The sequence below is a fragment of the Drosophila biarmipes genome, chromosome X (genome assembly GCF_025231255.1).
Source record: "Drosophila biarmipes strain raj3 chromosome X, RU_DBia_V1.1, whole genome shotgun sequence".
In the NCBI taxonomy this organism is placed as follows: domain Eukaryota; kingdom Metazoa; phylum Arthropoda; class Insecta; order Diptera; family Drosophilidae; genus Drosophila; species Drosophila biarmipes.
In genome coordinates this window covers 14,485,653-14,507,708 of record NC_066611.1, presented here as the reverse complement: position 1 = coordinate 14,507,708, position 22,056 = coordinate 14,485,653, and the positions used below count along the sequence as shown (strand labels likewise).

The 22,056-nt window shown below is 42.8% G+C and overlaps 4 protein-coding genes across 6 annotated transcripts in view; 1 reads left to right on the top strand and 3 right to left on the bottom strand.

Moving 5' to 3' along the window:
* Positions 1–42: 42 nt before the first annotated feature.
* Positions 43–4,009, bottom strand: LOC108025878 (inosine-5'-monophosphate dehydrogenase). Of its 2 annotated transcripts, none has more exons than XM_017096552.2 (6): positions 3,932–4,009; positions 3,445–3,735; positions 3,205–3,355; positions 2,337–2,988; positions 835–1,375; positions 43–767 (listed from the first exon to the last, which is right to left on the bottom strand). In XM_017096552.2, the coding sequence occupies exons 2-6, from the start codon at positions 3,600–3,602 to the stop codon at positions 662–664; spliced, it is 1,608 nt and encodes a 535-aa protein (XP_016952041.1). In that variant the 5' UTR covers positions 3,603–3,735; positions 3,932–4,009; the 3' UTR covers positions 43–661. The 2 variants fall into 2 exon arrangements, with proteins under 2 accessions (XP_016952041.1, XP_016952042.1); XM_017096553.2 differs by having other exon boundaries at positions 3,445–3,732.
* Positions 4,010–4,847: 838 nt separating this feature from the next.
* LOC108025639 (histone acetyltransferase p300) lies at positions 4,848–5,851 on the bottom strand. The gene is made up of 3 exons (XM_044092948.2): positions 5,825–5,851; positions 5,674–5,767; positions 4,848–5,610 (listed from the first exon to the last, which is right to left on the bottom strand). Exons 2-3 carry the CDS (start codon positions 5,720–5,722, stop codon positions 5,201–5,203), a joined length of 459 nt encoding a protein of 152 aa, XP_043948883.1. The 5' UTR covers positions 5,723–5,767; positions 5,825–5,851; the 3' UTR covers positions 4,848–5,200.
* Positions 5,852–6,210: 359 nt separating this feature from the next.
* LOC108025669 (histone acetyltransferase p300) lies at positions 6,211–7,130 on the bottom strand. Its single transcript, XM_017096207.3, has 2 exons — positions 6,981–7,130; positions 6,211–6,916 (listed from the first exon to the last, which is right to left on the bottom strand). The coding sequence occupies exons 1-2, from the start codon at positions 7,003–7,005 to the stop codon at positions 6,543–6,545; spliced, it is 399 nt and encodes a 132-aa protein (XP_016951696.1). The 5' UTR covers positions 7,006–7,130; the 3' UTR covers positions 6,211–6,542.
* Positions 7,131–7,540: 410 nt separating this feature from the next.
* Positions 7,541–22,056, top strand: part of LOC108025719 (midnolin homolog) — a 36,581-nt gene continuing 22,065 nt past the window's right edge. Inside the window, exons 1-2 of one of the 2 annotated variants that reach the window (XM_017096278.3) lie at positions 7,541–7,663; positions 8,301–8,815. In XM_017096278.3, the coding sequence (XP_016951767.1) occupies positions 8,421–8,815 (395 nt within the window). In that variant the 5' untranslated portion in view covers positions 7,541–7,663; positions 8,301–8,420. The remainder of the gene's footprint in view (positions 7,664–8,300; positions 8,816–22,056) is intronic. The other variant, XM_050889432.1, reaches the window with a different exon arrangement.

Here is a 22,056-nt window from a genome sequence, read left to right as displayed (position 1 = left end):
CAACCCCTCAAGCCAAAAGCTCTAATTAAAAAATCCTTGGCATTACATTTTCATTCAGTTTCAGTTCACATTTAATAAGTTTGGCAGAGTTTTAAAACTTGAAGCTAGCTTCATAATAATAGTAAACATCCAACACTATACAAATAGAGATTAACATCTATGTACATATAGCGTGCCAAATAAGTAAGCGGCCAACCAACGCGTTGCGCTCGATTTAGATAAAGATATATATAGCAAATATATGAAGATTACATCATTTCTATACAGGCCAAGTAACCCGTAAACACTTAATAGTAGGATTTTCTGCCAACCAGGCAGATGGATAGGGTATACACATGTATGCGGGCGATTCGAGGTTACCTCTCCAGCGCCACCAAAAAAAGGGAATCCATCTTGGAATCGTATTCGTAATCGTTAACGTCGGCGATTCCAACGAGACTTAACCTAACACTGGTAAAACTCCAGGGGGAGGGGGAAAAGGTTACGCTATCCGAGCGTTTGTTTCCGTCCAATCCTCTCACTTGCGATCGAATAGGCGGGCGTAGTCGTCGAGCAGATTGGCTGCTCCAGATCGGTGGCGATGCTGCTGTTGCTGCTGATGATGATGGACAGAGGCAGCCACTCCGCCAGGGCCCACTTCCGCCGCAGCCGTGGTCGTATGTTAGAAGAGACGCTTCTCGTAGCTGAAGAGGCCGTGGACATTGCCCTCCAGCTGAGCGGAATGGGTGCGCTTCATGAAGCGCAGTTGGCCGTTGTAGATCATGTCCCTAAACAAGGATGAAGAACAGGTTAGTAGAAGTGCTGAGAAATGAGGAACGCCATTCACACACATACCTCAACTTATTCACCGAATTGGCACCGATATCCTGGCAACTGTGCTGCAGTCCGCACTCCAAGTAGGGCAGGTAGCGCAGCACACTGCCCTTGTCCACGATGCTGCCGCTGACGCCCTGCGCCACCTTCATCTTGTCCATCTCGTTGTGGTAGTAGCGCGACATGGCTGCGCCCTTGGCATCGCCGCGCTCCATGGCCTCCAGGGAGCCCATGCCGCGGTACTTCTTGAGGCGCACTCCGTCCGAGAAGAAGTACTCGCCGGGTGCCTCCGATGTGCCGGCGAGCAGGGAGCCCATCATCACAGCACTGGCCCCCAGTGCGATGGCCTTCACAATGTGCCCGATCGACTGGATGCCGCCGTCCGCTATGACGGGCACTCCGAACTGGCGGGCGTACGTGGACACCTGGTAGACGGCCGTGGCCTGGGGACAGCCGCAGGCCATCACCTCCTGGGTGATGCAGATGGAGCCGGAGCCCATGCCGACACGCAGGCCGTCGACGCCAGCCTCGATGAGATTTTTGGCCTGGGCACGGGTTACCACTGGAAAACGTAAGTATTTTTATGAATTATGTAGTTTTTATTTATATTTTTTGAGGCATATTTGTTATGAATTATTATCTTGGTTCGCCAAATAGCCATCGTGATAGAAAAGATAACAATATGGTTGAACCCAATTCATTATTGCTAGAATATTTTGTACTTCATCGGGACGTAATTAGTCATAGCAGTAGATAATGGCAATATATTGCTCTGAAAACCTAATTAAACCAGTTTATCTGAAAGCCTGGCGTACTTTTTTATTTAGGGCTTCCAAAAGTGTGTAATATTTTTATCATATTTGGTTTTCGGTGCCCTTTAAACACATTTTCAATGCTTTTTGTGCGCAATTTACAATTATTTAAAATGAAAAACTAAAAAAAAAACGAGTTATATAATTTTTTTTAAAAAGTTCTTCCAAAAAATACTAAAAACTGTACTAATTTTAAGGCTGTTGCCGTACATTTGTTTGTTGTTTCTTACATTTTTTTAATTCTGTATATTTTAAAAAGGAAATTTGTAAAGAAAAATAAATTAAATAAATTAGATTTCATTTTATAAGTTTTTGGGCAGTTGACCTTTAAAAATTATACTTAATTGATGGGAAATCATTTATTTTTGGATTTCACATAGCTCAAACGACTAAATTATGTGCTATTATTTTTCTTGTTCTTAGAAATAAAAAATAAAAAGCTAAATTTCTTATCTATGTTCACAAAGTATGCTTTACTTTTTAATAAAGGGATACGATCAATAGATAATAAGTTTAGTGGCTTTTGTGATAGAAATAAGGAGGTAATGGGGCAAAATATCTAAATCTAAAGCTATTTCAGGTCTAAAAAACTAAATGGTCTTAGTGAAGGAAGCAAAAATATTTTTTTCTTAATTTTTAGATACCTAAAAAACATCTTAAAAGTTGATCATGCCAAAATAAATACAACAATCAAAGTGTCTGTGAACTCACCGTTGCCGCCGATGACCTGCAGCTCCGGGTAGGTCTCCTTCATGTACTTGATCATCTCCACCTGGTAGACGGAGTTGCCCTGCGACGAGTCCAGCACGATGACGTCCACGCCGTTGGCCACCAGCAGGGCCAGGCGCGCCTTGTCCTCCGACCGCGTGCCGATGGCGGCGCCGACGAGCAGCTGCTTATTGGAGTCCTTGGAGGCGTTCGGATAGGAGCGAGCCTTCTTCAGATCCGTGCGCGCAATCATGGCCACCAGTTCGCCGGCCTGATTGATGATCGGCAGCTTGCCCTTCTTGCTCTTCTCGAGGATGGCATTGGCCGTGGGCAGATTGATGCCATTGGGGGCCGTCACCAGTTCGGTGGTCATGATGTCGGCCAGCAGCACCTCCGGCTGGTTCTCACGGAAGTCGATGTCCCGCGACGTGACCATGCCCAGCAGCTTGCCGCCCAGCTTGCCGTTCTCGGTGACCGGATAGCCGGTGAAGCCGTTCTTGCGTCGCGCCTCCAACACATCCCCCACCGTGTTCGTGGGCGACATCACCGAGGGGTCGCGCATGAAGCCGTGCTTGTACTTCTTAACCTTGTGCACCTCCAGCGCCTGGTACTCCGGCGTGCAGTTGTGATGGATGATCCCAATGCCACCACACAGCTGCGCGCGGGATTCGAATGCGAATGTGTGGATGGTGAGTAATGGGCACATTTTTTTGTTGTGTTTTTCATATTTTTTGGATAGAAACATTGGCGGTCAGAGAGGCGCATAAGAGTGTTGAGTTACAACCACAGGCTAGCACAGCTCAGGCGAACCCGCCAGCGGTTCTGGGCCAAACTTAGACATAAACATAGATCTCTGCAATCCGATACTTACCGCCATGGCGATGGCCATCTCCGATTCGGTTACCGTGTCCATGGGCGAGCTAACCAGAGGGGCCCTCAGTGTCAGCGACTTGGTCAGCGGCGAACTGAGATCCACCTCCTCGGCGGTGAAGTCTATGTAGCCGGGCAGTATGAGAAAGTCGCTGTGGGGGTTCACGGGGGACGGGGGATTTGCGCAGGGTTAGTGGGCTCTCGGGTACTGGTAATGCCATGAGTCTGGGCCGCCACTTACTTGTAGGTGAGACCATCGCCGTTCTGGAACAGCTCCTGGCAGCTCAGGCCGTCCTGCAGCTGCTCGTCCACCGTCGACGTGGTGGCGGAGGCGGCGGAGTCTTTGCGCCCGGCCGACGAGTCCACCACAAAGCCATTCACCTTTGTCTTGGCCTCCATGCTCCGCGTGCGTTCAACCCCAAAGCAGTCAAAAACAAGCCAGATAGAGATAAAGAACGCCGGTCTTCTCGGTGCGCTGGTCTCCTGTTGCAGTTCTCTGTGGGCTTCTACGGATTCGATTCCTCGGGAGCTTCTGAGACGCAATTAGGGCCGCCGACACGCGCACACACGGGCGCCGCGAGATGAAAGTGCGCGCGGAGGGGGGGCAGAGCGGGGCGGAGAAGACAGTTGGTATTGGTTTGAGGGGGAAAAAGGTTAATTGCCGCCCGTGCAGTCCGAGCAGGCCGACGGGCTGCCGAATGGCGCGAGCACATGGCGCCTCCGCTTACCTGTCCACTGGAGTCCAGGTGCGCGTGCTAGCGAGTCGGTTGCTACGTCAAGTGGTGTGACCGCCGGCGGGGCCCTTAAATACGGCCCACCACCCCGGGAAATGCCCTAAAAATGGCCGCGTTCTGCCGCACGCCGTTGCGCGTGTTCCAACGAGCAGCCACACTAAGGCGCGCTGACTCTGCGATTTCGAAATCAAGGGATCCTAAAATGTGAAATAGTTAAGGAATTAAATAAACTAACTCCAGCCTTGGGCCATATAATATGAACTAGTTTAGTAGCGAAATTAAAGGATTAACACATTTGGCATTGTGTAAGAAAATAAGAAACCCATTATGAGAGGTAACTATCTAGGATATTCTATTACGAAATTAAGGAAAGAAAAGTATAAAATAGTTTACAAAAAATAACTAACCTATCTATACAATAACAATATTTTACGATGCGCAAATAAAGAATATTTAAGGAAAATAACTGGCCTCCCTACTCGCTTAAGAAGTAAAGAATAGATTAGGAACATAAGAAAACTATATTTATATTAATATTAAAGGAGCCAAAATTACAGAAAAGTTAAGGCAAAGAAGTTACCTATTCATAACTAACCTATCTATTCGATTACGAAACTAAAGGGCCCGTAAACATTTAAAAGTTTAGAAAAATAGCTGTCTTATTTATTCCATCCAATGAATTTCAAAGTTAGAAAAGTTAAAAAAATGTTATCTTTAATATTTACTCGATTACAATGTTTAAAGATCCAACACTATAGAAAAGTTTAGAAAATTGACTAATCTATCTAATCGTTAAAAAAAAGAAAGGTATCATAACCTATCCACTTGATTAAGTATCGAACAATTTAAAATAGACTAAAAATAGTAACCCATTTCACATTTTCCCCAATCAATATAAAAAATTAGGAAACTCAGTAATTATCATGATTTTATTTGGTCTTTTTTTAATCATGGGTTAATATTATTTGTTGATCCTTTCCATAAAACCTTAGATACTTCAGTAAAATAGACAAGGTTAAATACATTTGTCTGATTATAGCCTTTACAACTACAAGGCTAAACCAACTATAACTATGGAATAATCTACAGCTGAACAACTTAACTATTTGGTCCCTGTTTATAAGCAATTTGATATTCTCACAGCTTCCTATGCTATTTTTTCTCGTCTTTCAATTGGATTCTTGGCGATGACATGGTGATTTTTATTCGATGCTCTGGTTTTTCTTTGGTAATTTACAGAAAATGAATTCATCGGGTTGACTGTTAGGCATTTTCACTTTCCGAAACCGCCAAACGCCTTGGGAAACTGGAGCAAATCCTGCAGTCGTGGTCCCTGCAGATCTTGTAGTGCATGAGGATCTGCTGCGACGAGGTGCAGTGCTTCGTGGGGCAGACCCGGCCCCGGCGACAGGGGATGGCGTGGCGCAGCACCTGCTTCATGTACCCGCAGAAGTGGACCGGGCACTGTGGCTGGCGGCACCTGTGCGCATGGAGGAGCAGCGCCAGTTGCCGCTGGATGTGCCGCTTCTTCACGTCGTCCACAAAGCGGCGGGCGCCACCGGCCGGGCCGCCGGGCACGGCCGGCACACCGCCAGCGGTCCCCTCGCTGGCTGCGCCTCCCTCCTGGCCACCGGGGCCACCACTCTGACCTGGACCGACTGCGGAAGCGGCACCTGCGGGCGGGAGAGGCGAAGCCTTTTAGGGAAACCCCATCGCCAGTGGCAAGTGGAACTCACCCTCCTCGGCGCCACCGGCTGCTCCACCGACTTCCGCGACGAATCTCATTGCGGAATGTGCAGGTATCAGATCTTCGAAGGAAATGAGACTCGTCTGGGGACAAAATAAAGTTCAGAATTATTTCAACATCAAATCAAATGATTCACTTGCTTCAGTGGGACCGTATTCGCCCCGACAAGTCGATTAAAACGATAAAACTGGAGGTGGCCTGTCATCGATAACTAAGGCGCCTTGTTCAGGGCAGAGCATATTTTTGAAAAAAATTTCAAAAAAAATGTAGATTTGAAAATTAAACGAGAAGAAAATTGCTCATTCCTACCTTAATTTGCATTATGCCGGCCATGCCACTGAGTTTTTAGGGCGGAAGAGTTAAAACCCCTACTGTTTAAGCAACTTGCTATCTTTGGTGGCCAAACCCCGGTTATTACCTTAGAAAAAAAATTGTTTTTAACCATTTCCGCCTTTTTGAATTTGTCTTTTTCTAAGGATTGATAAACATGGAAAATTTGCATGTTTAAATGTCAAATAAACACGAATTGAATTATAACCTCTTCTGATATAATTTCCTTTACTACATCGGTAAAAAAAAGGTTTGTGTAAAGCTCAGTAATGATGTTTAGGTATTTTGGAACGTCATTGCGAAATGTATAGTCGCAGTATATTTGGTGTTTCTGATGAATTTGAGTGAGTCATCCAAGCCTAAGCTGGGTCGAAGCTTAATGATAAGCCCGATTTCTATGGACAAATTACACCAGCGAAATGTTATGCTCTTTCTATTGCTATTGCAGGTTGATACAAATAACGATTTTTATTGGATCTTCTGGTTTATTTCTTTGGTAATGTAGAAATGATTGCACATTAAGTGCTTTTAGTTCCGGGGACGAAAACGGTAGCAAACAATGCACTGAGGGTTCGTGCAGGTCTTGTAGTGCAATAGGATTCTCCGGGAAGAGGCACAATGGGACGCAGGGCAGTCGGTTCCTCGAGAACAAGCGCTCATGTGGGCCAGCACTCCTTTCATCGCCCTGCAATAGTTCACGGGGCACTCAGCTTGGCGGCACCGGTGGGCATGGAGGAGCAGCATCAGCTGCTGCACGATCTGCCGCCTCCGGTCATCGGGCACAACAGTGGCTTGTCCGCCACGCACTGCCGGCACATCGGCTGCAGTGCCGCCACCGACTGCCACTTCCTCGCCTGGATGGTGGCCACCACTCTGAGCCTGATCCACTTCGGAAGACACACCTGCAAGCGGCAGAAATGCTATTCCTCATTGGGAAACCCATCACCACAAGCTAGGGGAACTCACCATCACCCGCCAGGATGAATCTCATTGCGAACTATTTGATTCTGGTTCCTCCAAAGAAATAATAAATAATATTGGAATTCAAATAGTGGGACCATGCTCGGTACTGGGAAATAGGCGAAACTAGAGGTGGGCTGCGCTGGGTGGCGCCAGCTATCGATAGTTCGTTTTGCAGTGTGGCTGCGGCACAGAAACTACAGTTACCAACTGATCCTGCTTTACGGGGTTTTCCCTTGCCGCAGAGTGGCCAAACATTATTTATTTTTTGGCGGTTTTTTTTTTTAATTTAAATTTAACACATTCCACATAGAAATCAAGTTTTATGGAAAATGATGGTTGAGGAAAACTGACAAAGAAATTAAATTCAACAAGTAAAAGATCGCCGATGAGGTAGGTGGGTGTTGTGTTCGACCTTACTTCTGGGCAATTTCTCTGTGTCGCTCTGGCCACACTACACACTCGCTCTCGGCAGCTGTTCGTACGTGTTCGTTCGAGTTGGTTTGAGTTCGTTCGAATTTGTCTGAGTTCGTTCGAATTTGTCTGAGTTCGTTCGAGCTGTTCCTCGAAATTCGCCTCAGATACGTTTCGACGCCCAGCGGGGTTTGTGAATGTTTTAGATACTCTTTGGCGGTTGGCGCCGCTTGACTTGCCGTGTGCAGAGTGTGTGCAGTGTACCTCCAGGCCGAGTGCATGTGTGTGTGTGCGTAGTGGTTGTGCCAGCAGAGTAGTTGCAGCAACGCCAACAAAACTAACAGAGAGTTCGGGGCGAACGAACAACGAAATCCCCAGAAATCAGATAGAAAAGTTCAAAAACACCGGGACTCGAATACGGGTTTTCCTGCCGCCTCCTCCTCTTCCTCCCGCACATACATGCGTACCTGGGCAGAGAGTCGGAGATTCACCGCCTCCCCCGCCTCCTGCGACAGCCACTTTGTTGTTGCTGCCCCGTCGTTCCGCCGTCGCTCTCACGTAATCCGCCCCCCACAGCCCCCGCACCAGCCCAGCAGGCTAGATAGACCGAAAATCGATTAGCGGCCCCTCTTCTTCTTCTACTTCGACTCCTCCTCCTACGTCATCATCATCTTCGGCGTTCGTTACGTTACGGTTACCGTTACGTCGCCCGCGCGTGTGTCGCCTGTGCTGCTGCTGGTGTGTGTGTGTGTCTGTGTGCGTGTGTGTCTGTGTGCAGGTGTGGTGTGTATAGAAAATCGATTGGCAATTTGAACCGAAACCGAGCAGCGAGCAGCGAGCTGAGCCGCAGTCGCCGCGTGTGCCGTTACGCGATTTCAACCGAATTTGCTTTTGTTTTTTTTGCCTGTGAAGTCCTCTTCGGAGCGAGTGATAACGCAAGAGAGAGCGATAAAGAGAGAGGGAGAGACGAGCTCCTCTAAGACCTCTGACGAAAAAGAAAGAAAAGAGAAAAAAAAAAAAAAAACACCGGACATGGATAAATCAGCGGCCACGAACTCGGCCACTGCCGATGGCCAAAACGAGGCAGCAGCAGCCGCAGCAGCAGCGGCTGGGTGTGGCAGCAGCAGCAGCAGCAGCGGCGGCGGCAGCAGCGGTGGCAGCACCAGCAGCACCGCCACCAGCAACAACAACAACCACAGCGACTTGCAGCGTTTGGCAACAACACCGACGGCGGCGGCGGCAGCGGCAACAACAAGTGCCGTGGTGCCCTCCTCCCCCATGACGATCAACCTGAACATCAGCACCACCACCGGCGGCAACTTCGGCGTCAGCGTCGAGCCGTTCATCAGCGTGGAGAGCCTGAAGAAGATCATCGCCAAGAAGCTGAAGGTGGCCAAGGACCGCATCTGCCTGCTGCACCGCGAGAAGTGAGTAGATCCTGCCATGGGGTTCCCCCTGGGGGGGTGTAATCTCCTATTTAAGAAATTAAAAGTAAAAGATTACTAGTCAAAATCCACTGCCTTACCATGGGGTTCCTAACTAATCCTCCTCTATACTATTATCTTGCTATCCCAACCTATGAAACTTTCTTGTAGAAGGTGTCGTTATTGTTAAATTTTTTAACTCTTAAGCAAAATGACAAAAATGAAATTAAAATATATGGGGTTCCTAACTAATCTTCTTTTAATTCTCTTAATTTTTTAATTTTTTTACCATTTTATAAGGAATGGTATTGGGGTTACATGTTAGAACCCACAAAATGACAAAAATGAAATGAAAATTAAAAGATTACAAGTTAAAATCCTAGATAACCTTCCTTTATACTACCCTTTTTCTATCTTAACCTATGAAAATTCCTCGTTATTTTTAAATTTGTTACCATTTTATAAGGTTTGGTTATGGGGTTACATTAATATTATAGATATGTAAAAAAAACTACAGTTGGTTTTTATAAGGTTATAAAGGAACCCATACATTTAACAAAGTTAGGATGCCCAATTTTAAAAAAGGTTTAAAATTAAGTATGATTTATAATGTAATTTTTAATTTATATTCACTATTAAGGGAAGAGAAAGTGTTTTTGAATAACTATACCATGAAATATGAATATCTAACATTTTCAAGGAAGTAGAAATTTTCCCCAATGTTCCCAATAGGAAAGGTTTTACATATTTGATCATACCCTTTTATACAACGTGCAGAACCCACCCCTGAGAAGGTGGTAGTGGTGTTTCGGTTTCGACAAGTGTGTCACTTGCGCATTGCCACGCATTTCTGATGATTGTGCCAATGAGGTAATATCTACCCAGAAGGAACCCCTGATAATGCAAATGATAATGTTTGGAAATAGCACTTTATCTTGCCAGTCAGGTTGAAAGTGGATTTTTTCATTTTTCAAATTCCAACTTTATGAATAAGCGCTGATTCTACCAATTTACCAGCTGTTTTGATACCCTATACCATTTTAGACAGATGTTTGTAGCAGTTTGAAAACTATCAATATGTAAACTAACCTTTAGTTAGTTGGTAACTGTTGAAATTTAACGAGTTCAAACAAAAATAGTTGTATTAAATAAATGTTTTATTACAATATATATATTTTTTTCGTTTGGTACTTTTTTTACCTAATGGTTAAAGTTATATTATTATTAAGAGGGTATCTAATATTCTTCTACCTTTTCGCATTTCATCCCTCTGTTTTTGGAGCTTTGTTTAGTTAATTGCTTTTGATTGTCGTTTATGCTATCTTTTTTCGCCGCCCCGCCCCCTTCGCTGCGCCCCTTTCTAACCCCTTTGTTGCAGATGAAGGTGTGTGTGTGTGTGTGCTTTTTTAGTCGCTAAGCTGCCATTGTTTAGTAGATTTGCTCGCTCTCTTCGCTATTATTACGATTATTATTGATTTAACCTCCAAAAGTAAAGGCAAGTTTGAAGGGTTAGGCACAGATTGGTTCGAGTGTGTTGGTAGTTGATGTGCGATTTCATAATCAATTTGTTATTTATACAAAACAAGGCAAAAAAAAGTCCAAATAAAAGTGTAAAAAAAACACAAAGCCGGCAAAAAAAAAAAAAGCGGTACAACAAAAAAACCAAACAAAAACAGAAGCAGAGGCAGAGAATGAAATTGAAAATGAAAAGCCAAAGGAAAAACGAGAAGAGAGAGGGAGGCAGCGCAGCCAGCGTCGACGTCATTGTTCCAACTAGTTGCATTGCGCTGTTAAGCGTTCAATGTTAAGTGTTCGCTGCAACTGTTAAGCCCGGTGCAGCTGTTAATGTTACAACTGCTGTTGGCGGAAGAATGGATTTTTATGTTGTTTTTTTCCGAAATATTTGAGGTTTTTGAAGGTAAATTGTACTTTTAAATGCTCAAAAAATGGAAAATGCTTATATAAACAACTAACAGTGCTGTAGTTCCCATATAAGATATATTTTTCTTCAAGAAACTAATCATGTGGAATATTTATTTATTTATTTTTTTTCTAAAATTTTTTAAGATGCTTGAATGAAAATTATTAAAGTCAAGAGTGTTCTTTGAAGGGCCTGCATTTCTGTGGCTTGGTTTTCTTATGTGCATCACACTCACACGTGTGCGTGTGTATGGGTGCATTACAGAGGCTTCGCAACAATGCGGGCTTCTCTCTCCCACTCCTCTCCATATCTCTCCCTGCCGGCCCCGTGCGTCCCGCTCTCTGCTGCATTTATTTCTGCAAATAGATTTCTAATTGAGAGGAGTGACTGCCCTTCCCCCTCGCCCTCGCCCTCCCCTTTCTCCTGTTCTGCCTGCTTCGCCTTTGTCTGGCTTGTACAAAAAAAAAAAGAGGAAAAGAAGAAAAAACTTGACTGATAAGAATTTCACTTGCTTCTTCTTCTTCTTCCGCGCCTCTGCCTTTGCTTCGCCGTGTTGTTGCATCTGTTTTATGCCACTTTGCAGCAAGCAATGGCGTCACGGTTTTTTTTGCTCTCATCTCTTGCGCCGCTCGTTTTGTTGTTCTTGCTGTTGCCGCTGCCACTTGAACTTTTTTTCTTCCATCTCCCTCTGTGTGTGTGTGTGGCAGAGATTTTTGTGCCCGCTTCTCTTTGTTCTGCAATCAAATTGCTGCTTCTTCCTCGTCCTCTCCTGCTTCCCCGCCGCCACTCCTCGCCTCGTCCTCTCCTTCTTCGTCTTCTCCGTCTCCTTCTCGCTCTCCTTCATCTTCTTCTTCCTCTGCGATGATGATGTTGGCAGGCTGCGCTTATCGGACATTCGGAAAGTGGACTCTTCTCTTCCTCTTCTCTGTCTGAATGTCATATGTTGTTGAAGCAGGAGAATGACAAAAAGCAGAGGAGGAGCACGAAGAAGAAGAGGCCGAAGCCATAGATGCCACCCCCGCCAAAATAAATACATAGACTGATGCGGAAAACCTACCACCCGGCTAAGCGAAAAAAGCCTTTCGCCAAAAGCTTATTCACACCACCAATATTTCCCAAAAGAAAAAAAACACCCGCCCGCAGAAAAAGCTGAAAGAAGAAGCCACCACCGGCTAGAAGAAGAAGCAGCAGCAGTAGATGAAGAAACTTACACAAAAAAAATCCAAAAAAATACAAGTTCAGTTCTAAAAAAAAAATCCCAAAAAAAATGCAGAAAATCCGGCTAAATTTCATACATAAAAGACAGAACAAGGTTTTTGGATTATCCCTTCTAGTTATTCTTATTGATGAGACATCAAGTTGCCTTGAAATAAACGTTGGAATAACAGCTTGTTAAAAAGATGTGCAGGTTCGACACCCACCGCTCATGAATAAATTTTAGTATTTCTCTATTATATTTTCCATATGATTGGGATACTAATATTAAAAAACAGCAAATTTCTATATTATAAATTCCTTATAAATTGGATACATAAATATCCAATAGCAACATCTTTGAGCCTTATATCATATCAGTATTTTCTTTCTGTGCCTGGGCAGTGAAAAGGCAAAATGTTGCACACATCAGTGAATGAGAATGAGTGCTTCGTGCTGCATGCAAAGTCACCACCATCCGAATTGGTAAATTTATTTCGAGAGGCGTCCAAACACCACCAAACGCGAATCTCCAAGTCACAATATTATCCACTATTCATATCACTGGCGTGGAAAAAGGTGACCGACCACCACAGGGAAACTGGCCAAATGGAAAACACGCTGGAAAAGCGGAGAGCATCCGTTCGAAAGGGCCAACCCTTTAGAACCACGTGGTACTCATGATGAAACCTAGACCAAATACAAAATGTAAGCCGGGCTTATATTATAATAGTATAATATATATAAATCGGAACCTATAAAATGATCTGTAAATACTAGATACAAACGATGAAATCGCCAAAAAAAAAGTACACTTTCAAAACCTTATACCAAAACATAAAGGGATTTTTAAGATCTGTTCATAATAACTTTTTTAAATAGACCCAAGATAATGCCGTAGCTGAAACCCATTTAAAAGTTATGTTCCTTTGTCTTTTGCGATATCAACCCTTTTTTCTTTTAACACGTGGTGGTGAAAGAAACCTGAACTGAACTGTTTCCATATAAACAAGAAACCGGATTTCAAGTCAAACCCATACAAAAGTAACATAATATTCGAGTGCTAGTGAAACAGCCGAAGAGCTACTTATGTATACAGATGTTCGCGGCTCGAACAAAACTGATTACGTAGCGCTAAGCAGATAGTAGCGTAAATAGTACCCGTATTAGAAGAGTTCGATATATTATGCAAAAGGTGGAGCGGAGCGCGAATAGAGGAGAAATAATGTCGTATCAGAGTCTAATGCGACCAGATTAGATGTCCCCGTTCCTATCAGGCCAGTCCCCAGCCCCGACTAGTGGCGCACTCCCAAGGTGTGTGCTATACGGCACAGCACGGTATGACATAAGCCCAGGTCCCGCTCCCCACGCGCCCCATATGTCACCTTAGGGTTCTTCAGATAGAGCTACGTAATTGTATGAAACAACGCAAACGCTAACGCAAACGCAAACGCAAACGCTAACGCACACGCAACCACCACCTCCACATGCACCACCTCCCATGATTTCGCCTGGCCCTGGGGCCCGGTACTATCAACAGTTTTAATTTTAGTATGCGCTTTTTCTTCGTCTCTCCTCATAATTTTAATTTTAAAGCCAGAGGAAATAGGTGGGGCATCTCGCTCGGTGATGTTTCGGGGCCTCATTGCCCCTGGCGACGTCATCAACGGGCGGCGCGTGTGTTTTTACCTTCTGCCTACAGTCGAACTCGTCTAACCCGAACTATAAGCTACGAACTATTATACAGAGAGTCGAAATGTCAATGCATTTTAAAAAGCTTGTATAATTTTTTTTCTAACATTTCATATACCTATAGAGGATAGAAACCATGGTGACTACTTAGAAAACTGATACTATAGACTTGGAAAAAAATTTCAACTTTCTTATAAAAAAAAATAGATTGTATTTTAACAATCCTATAATAAAAGTAGAAATGTGGAATCAAATGAAATCAAGAGATTTTCCAAGGTTATAGTCTTCCTTTCTTATAAAATAAATACATTATATTTTAACAATCCAATAATAAAAGTAGAAATGTGAATTGACATAAAACCATGAGTTTTTAAGGGTTATATTTAGGAACTTGTAGTTTATTAATAAAAATTAAAATTTTCAACTAAAGTTATAGTATTTTTTGTTTAATAATTTTGTTTTTTCTAATTTTTTTTTTTAGAGATTTTTCTTATAGACCCTGTCTTAGCCCACATGTTGAATTTTGGCTTCGGCCGCATGTTGAGTTGAGCCCACCGAGTTGAGTTTCTTGGGCCCCGTGGTGGGTTTTGGCCGCGTTTTTGGGGCTTGCCTCAGTGGCTCGCTTTCTCCCCGTCTCTGTCTCGCCCACTGGCAGCCGTCTCGCTCAGGTGGTGCTGCTTTTATGGTTTCAGTTACGAAAGGTTCTTAGATTCACGGCAAGCCCGAAGTGATCTTTGTGTTATCAGACATGTTTGATCTAACTGCGGGTTGGTTTGCCATGGGTTAAGGGTGAAAACGAGGCACATTTCTTTGTTGGCTTTGCTGCGCAGTTCTTGGCTGTTTTTTTGTTGTTTTTATTTATTATTTTACGTTGTTGATTAGGCGGCGAGAAGAGATCTTGTTTGGAATTGTACGGACAAGCGTGCTTTGTTCTGCTGTGCTGCTGCTTTGCTGTTGCTTTGCTTTGCTGCTTTGCTCATTGTTTGCCTGTCGCCGTCTCTTTCTGTCCGTCCGTCCGTCTGTCCGTCGGTCTGCTTGTCTCTGCTCTCCGCCCGACTGTTTGCCTGTGTTTGCTCGCCGCTCTCGCTCTCTCCCGCAGCAGATTGGGTTACACAAGAGTCGCTCGCTCTCCCTCTTACCGGCTAGTTCCCCCTTTAAAGGCCTTTTCTGGAGCGGACTAACCGAATGTATCACTAGCGCTGGGTTTACCTTATTAAGAACCCCAAGTGGTTCAAATATAATCCAATCTTTAACAAATATCATGTGGGGAATACTAGTTACACTTGGTAAACTAAGGGTCTCAAACTTAAGCATATTTCTAGCTTTCTTTCTTATATATTATATTATTTTTATATAATATATTTATTTTTGTTTCGAAGAACACTAAAATTCGGTTATGTTGGCATGTTATCTCCACAAATATTTAAAAAGCTGGCACTACAAACTTGATAAGCATTGAAAACGCAATAAGAGCCATATAATATTACCTTGAAAATGTTGTTTTTCTCAAATTTAAAGGTATTATTATTTGGTTCTGTACAAAAATTGGGATACAGACAATATTCAGATTATACTATTGACTTAAGATATTTATTCTGTGTTTTTCTTTTACGTTTATAATCATATTTTCGTGTTACATCCTTTTATAGGAAGTGTGCCTGCGAAAACTGGTTTCGTGGCTGGGAAAGTGGTCTTACACAGATAGAGAGAGTCGGGCCACCACCACTGGCAACAGCTCACATCACCTGCCTTCGCATTTCCTCCCGCTTCATCTGTGCTCCACCCTTTCCTTTTCCCTTGACCTCCCCACACCCCTGCACCTTTGGCCAATTTCCAAGCCCCACAAGTGCCGCCCCCCTTTTCCGAACGGCCCTTGGCTGCCATTTTGTACCCTTCGTTAGTTGCTGAAACCCCAGACCACCCCCTCCAGCACCCCCAATTTGCTTATGGCCTCAGGCCTTAGCCTTGGCTTTGTTCGGCGCTAGATGGCGCCACGCCTCAATGCTTCTTCTTCATCATCATCAGCAGCGTTTTTCACTGCTGCAGGCGCATTCAATAAATTTTCCCATCACTACTAGTGCAGCTTTGCGCTTTTCCACCCACTGAATTATTAGAATAAACTGAAACTCTTGGTGCAACAAAGTTGCTAGGCATTAAAAATAGAAAGCATCGCAGAATCGGGAGGATGTGTGTTCTGTGCTCGCTGGCTCGTTCGCTCGCTTTTTGCCCTGCCTCGGTTCAGTTCAGTTCGCCTCGGTTTAAATGGTGAATGAATGGGATGGTTTGGCCTATTACACTGCGAGGAAATTGCACTTATTCACAAATAAATCAAAAAAATACGAAGAATATGGCAACAGCAACGCGAATTCTTCAGGAATGAGTAAAGTATTTTATTGGTATATATTTCTAAACCTTTTTTATTTTTGTTCTTTTCTTCGGTATAAATTTAGTCAATTTAGCAGCGCGAATTCTTCAGAAGTGACTTAAAATATTCTTGAGATAATTTTCCAAGTCTATTTTAGTTATGCTCTTTATATCTATGTAAATAGGAAGTATGAAAGCAACGCGAATTCTTAAGCATTGAGTAATTAGTAATGAAAACAAAAGAAAGCCACTAAAATACTTATGAAATCTTCCAACAAACGTTTTTTGCAGTGCATTTTATGGGTTGGTCTGGGCTTTAGTGGGTGGGTTGTGGGTGGTTGGTTGGCTTTGCTCTTCTCCGCGCTGTTTTGGGTGGTTGGTCGCCTTCTTTTAAGTTTATTTAAGGTGCTGCGGCTGTGTGTATCCAATATCTAATGCCTATGCGCCGCCTAGCTGGGTGTGTGTCTGTGCCAGTGTCAGTCGGTATCTGCAAGATACTCGCATAAAACTAAATAGTGGCCAAATCTGAGCTAACGGCACGTTTGCATGTTTGCCAGTTGTGCGGACGGCTGTGTGTTTGCATTTCGCTCCTTGTATCTGGCAGATACTCGCCCTAATTGTGCCAAATTGCATGCCAGCCGCCAAGAAGATCAACGAAACGCCCGAAACATATTCGCCGCCGTCTATTTCTGGCCCAGACCAATGACTTTTTCTTCCTGCTGTTTTCCTCAGTGGTTGGTTGGGCGATGTGTCAATGCACCACCAACCATTCGAGCCAAAAGAAAGGAAGGAAAACCACCAACCACCAAAGTACCACCGGCGAGAAATGAACGCATCAAAAATCATTGTTTACGCCCATAAAAGTGCAAATCGAAATGGCTGGTGATTAACCAAAAGGCTTTAACCTATCCCTTCTTCGGTTCTTCGCTCCTTCGATTTTATATCATCGTTGCCAGCAGTTTCAGCGAAATGTTTCGGCCATTAAAAGAGTGTTCCAAGTGAAAATAGACAAAGAAAAAATTGAAACAACAAAGCAAAGGCAACCGAATATTTTCAAAATGCAAGAGAAACTGCGAAACAATGGCAGGCTAAAATGGTGTAGTACTGCAAAAAATAGTTGTATTCGTTGATTGATTTTTAAATCTAAAAACTAATACTTCATTAAGATATTAAAACGGGGGTATTCATTTTATTATCTAAAAACTTAAAGCTAAAACTGTAAGCTAACAAAGGCTTTATGGCTTAAGATAAATGCGTAAAAATAAGTAACTTTTCAGCAATTAAAAATGTATTTGTGAGCAATTTCACGATTACTTATCATTTATATTTTCAGCAAACTTAGTCACACTCTGGGCAATTTTAAATAATGAGCAACTAAAACTTTTTACATTGAAAAATTCCCATTCTAGCTAGATTTACAATAACAACTTAATTTACTGACACCATAGACGAAATACAAATAATATGATAATTTCATCATTCGTTCGCTGTTAAAATTTGTTCGCCACGTTTTTCTCCCCCTCGCTGCGATTTCATTCAGCAGTCGCTCGATTCTTTGATTCTGGTTTTCATTCACATGCATTTGCTGTCAAATTGAGGGGAATCTAAATAACATCATCATCATCGTCAGCAGCATCCTACACACACTGCAAACACACTCGTTCTAATTTTCAATTACTCACACACTTGTGTAAACTGAATGTTCGTTGCACGAAAAACAAATAGAGATGGGGGATTTTCGTTTTGGGGCACACCATATTATAATAACTCAAACAAAACGCTTTTGTCAGCCTAATTTTTAACCGACAATTATGAAATTCGGTATCGGCGAGGGATATGCAAATCCCTTAGTTCTTAAAACAAATAAGTCTGCAAATTGAAGCTTTATCGATAAATGTTTATGGTTTCGAGGCGAAAGATGAAAGCGGAGGAGCCTGGAAAAAAGATCGTCATCGAATTGCATTTGCTTTCAATGCAAAACGATCGACAGAGAAGAGGAAGAGGGGAGAGACAACAACTTACGGCATCAATAACGTCATCGGAGAGAAGTGCTTGCCCCTCGCTCGCTCTCTCATGACTGCCCACCACCCACTCTTGCCCCATCAACAGCTTTGCTCGGCCGGCCGGCAATTGTTCTCTGTGCTCTTTGTTGCCAAGCTCTTCTCCCTGTGTATCTGTGTGTGCGGGTTTTGTTTGCTTGTGTGCGCGCGCAGCCCCACATACGTAAAAAAAGCTGTTTTTGTTGCCGTTCTGTTATTGCAGTTGCTATCGTTATTGTTGTTGTTGTTGTGCCTGTAGCTAGAGATCCGATGATTGAGTCCCCCTTTCGAATCAATCCATCTATTATCCAGTCACACTGATCACCATTCCCCTCAGACTCACAGGTATTACGTTGTTTTTATAGAATCACCTTTCAAACCAAGGCGTATATCATGCCAATACAGTGATCTATCTCAAAATACTGAGTTATAAACAAATATATCTTGGTTTAAATATGGAATTAAATATGGAATAATAGCTCTGTAATAAATATCTTTAAAATATAGATATCCTATGGATATGTATAAATTATAATAGATGTTTTTAGAGTTCTTAAAGTTCTATCCTATATTTCATTTTTGAATCAGTTATTTATAGTGATTCATCTGAAAATAGTATATAATATGTTTTATTTATGAAATACTAGATCATACTATAGGAACACTCTAAAAAATATCTGTGTAATAACAATATCTTCTAGTATACTTCATAAAGATATTATTTTTAGATCAAATGTATTATATAATAGAAAAATATACTTTTATTATGTGATTTTTTTTATTTAAAGATACCTTTATAAATACTTTCCCTCATTACAATTACGATTCATAAGAATAAGTTTCGTATCCATCTTCTGAGTTATACTGACTTCTTTCATCTTATTCTACATACACACCATAAGTAATCCAATTTGTTGCGACCACTGTGACTTTAGTATTTTACGTGCCTGCCCTTTCGCAAATGTCTTCCGGTGGCTATATTATAGTCGCTATAAGGTATATATCGTACCTCTATAGGGGAAAACCTTTGAATCAATAGTTCAAAATTAGAAGCATTTGCTGATTTCTGAGCAGGGCCAGTGGGTGGATGGAGGAGGTGGCTTTCGCTGCTTTCAATGTGCGGGGGCGTGATGTTATTTTTGCTTTTGCCTTTGCTGCTTTTTGCTATTTTTAGTCGCTTGCTGTGATTTCTCATTGTTGTTTGTTGCTGCCTCCGTCGATGCCCCCCGCCACCGCCCCCTTCTCGCTGGTTCCTTTGTTTAATTTGTCTTTGTTGTGGATGCTGCCCATCCTCCCATCCCCTAGTGCCACGCCCCCACGTCCTCAACGCCCCTCGGCGCATGCAAATGCGACGTGGTGTTGACTCCACGAAGCTGCGATTCAGCTGTTGCCATCGATTTTTCAGGCCTCTCTTCTGGATTTCCCATCGCCATCGCCACCTCACCCCTCCCCCGAATTTCCCTTTTTCCGGGCTGGCTCAACCCTTTTCCGATTTCCCCCCGCGCAGTCTTCGCCCCCCCAAAAGCCAAGCTGAGGTGGGCGTTTTGGGGGCGTGGCCGCAGAGGGTGGGTTTTTTAGCTGGCGAAACTGCAGCTGACAGCCTTGATGAGGCTGCCCACCGCCTCCCACCGTGGGTGGATCTGGGATAGATACTGCGATTAACACAGTATTGGCTTAAGGAAATATGCATTACTCACAATTAGATGCGATTTCATTTGGGGTTCTCGCACTTATTCATCTGTATCTATAAACAAGCCATTGTATTTCTAGCTTTTGCTATGACTATGATGTTGTTATCTCGAGATACTATTCCTACAAAGCAGTGATTTTCTGAGTTTTAAATTTATCAAATAATCTTACTCACAATTATTTGTGTTTTTTGCATTTATTCATATCTATTTATGGCCAATTCATCATATTTCTAGCTTTTGGGGATGATATTTAAATTGGTATGGTAATTCCTACAAAGCTGGGATTATCAGAGTATTAAGTTTAACAAATATTCTTAAAAATAGGTACCTATATTTAACTTGGAATTTTACATTTATTTTATATATTTGTTGAAAGTCATTAATATTATTATTTCCTGATTTTCCCAAAATAGATTATAATTTCTAAGTAATATTGTTCGAGATTATAATATCTAAGTATTATATATATTTTTATCATTAAAAAGTACATAACATTAAGTCAATTTTTGATCAAGAAAAATGTTGACTAAAGGTTTCTTAAGTTATATATTTTATTTAAATTAGAATAGTTCCAAAAATGCTCTATACTACATTGTAGAATCCTGGCGAGGGTCTTTCTCATTCGGACCGGGTCTGGAGCATGTGGTCAGCACCCGCTTCGGTCGAAAGGGGCGTTCTAATCCCACATCCTGCCCCAGCCGCCGGCTTTGCCCCGTGGTGGTGCAGCTTTTCGTCCGGAAATTAATGAAACTCATCAGCAACAGCGGCGGTCGGTGGTTGCAACCCCAAGTTGCCACCATGTGGGTGGTTCGCCTGGGTTCGGCTCGCTTTGGTTCCACTGAAAACTGAAGGAGGAAAAGCTTCTCTCAAGTGAAAGCTGGACTGAAAATTGTGTGTGTTTCTTGTTTTCTGTTCTCTGTTTTCTGTTTTCTGCTTTCAGTATTCCGTTTTCCGTTTTCCCATCTCATCGACCAGCCAGCCAACCAACCAACCAACCGACCACCCACCCACCCACCGTCATCCTTTTTGCCAAAGTGGTGGCTGCTGTGGTTGCTGGTGTTGATGATGGTGCACCAGGCTGTGGCGGCCGCTTTTTTATGGCTATGTGGGTGTTCTCGATTTTTGTGTACTATGTGTACCGACGGAGCGAACCAACGAGCGGTAATCAAAGTTGGGATTAGTTGACTTTAAAGTGGCCTTAGGGGTAGCAAGCGCTGCTGGGAACCACCCCGCCAAAGGAAGCCCCATTCGGTGTGGTGTGGGCCGACAAAAGGGATAGGGATCTAAGTGTTTTAGTATCTCTTAGGTGTCTACACCAAAAATCGAGTGGGAAAGGGAACTACTCATTAATATTTGGTTGAGAGCTAAGGGTAGAAACCATCAAGGGTTCAAGATAATAATTACATTCAAATTAAAAGTTCCCTCATAGAAATTATAATTACTTCCGAATAAAAAGTTCTTTGATTATAGACTATAATTACTTCACAAGTAAAAGTCTCTGCATCTAATTTATATACATTTATGAACTAGAAATGGTACCTAGTAAACAATATTAAAGTCTTATTTTATACATATTTCAGGAAAAATACTGTGTTGTAGATATTTGATAGAGTCACCAAATGAAAGATAGACATCTCCCGGTCAGAAGGGACCCTTTCTCATCGCACCTTTTGCCCGACACCCCCGTAACCAATGGTTAATCCAAGTGTCACTAGCAGTACCTATACGTATCTTCGTATCTTCAACCCTCGCACATGTACAGAGCTACATACGTATCTATGAAAAAGTTGACGGCCCCCACTCTCAATCACATGTAGTTGGCAAAAGCCCAGCCCGCCGAAAACTGTATCTATGTATCCACAACTGGAGCGGCAAAGAAGCCTCTAAAATTCTATTAATTAACACGTTTCCATCTGCAGCTGTGCGGGCTGTATCTGTATCTGTTGCCATATACACTAGACGTAGTCGAGAGCAAATATGAGAAATACTTCCTCATATCTTGGGCAAATAATTCGTCAGCGTCGAAAATTATTCGGGCTCCGATATACTCGTTTAACGCGTTTCTGTTTTTCCGATGGCAAAAGCGCGATATGAGCTATGAAAACGAAGCAGTCGAGTAAATGAAATTCAATATGCGAATGAGAAAACAATAATAAATACAAAATATATCACCATAATAGAAAATGTGAGTAATGCCGGAATTTTGAGGGAGCAGCTTTCAACCCCTGATCTGAGATGATATCTTGATACATTTTTAAAATATTCGCTTCCTTGAATTGCATTTTTTCATTTTTATTCGATTAAAACTTCTTTAAAAATATGGTATACCTAATAATACTCTTC

Excerpts from the sequence above, each read along its gene's own strand:
- LOC108025878 (XM_017096552.2), bottom strand. The coding sequence starts at position 3,602 with ATGGAGGCCAAGACAAAGGTGAATGGCTTTGTGGTGGACTCGTCGGCC. Across the intron at positions 1,376-2,336 it reads GCAGGTCATCGGCGGCAACG|TGGTAACCCGTGCCCAGGCC; the intron begins GTGAGTTCACAG and ends TACGTTTTCCAG. Across the intron at positions 768-834 it reads AATTCGGTGAATAAGTTGAG|GGACATGATCTACAACGGCC; the intron begins GTATGTGTGTGA and ends ATCCTTGTTTAG.
- LOC108025639 (XM_044092948.2), bottom strand. The coding sequence starts at position 5,722 with ATGAGATTCGTCGCGGAAGTCGGTGGAGCAGCCGGTGGCGCCGAGGAG. Across the intron at positions 5,611-5,673 it reads AGCCGGTGGCGCCGAGGAGG|GTGCCGCTTCCGCAGTCGGT; the intron begins GTGAGTTCCACT and ends TCCCGCCCGCAG.
- LOC108025669 (XM_017096207.3), bottom strand. The coding sequence starts at position 7,005 with ATGAGATTCATCCTGGCGGGTGATG. Across the intron at positions 6,917-6,980 it reads ATTCATCCTGGCGGGTGATG|GTGTGTCTTCCGAAGTGGAT; the intron begins GTGAGTTCCCCT and ends TGCCGCTTGCAG.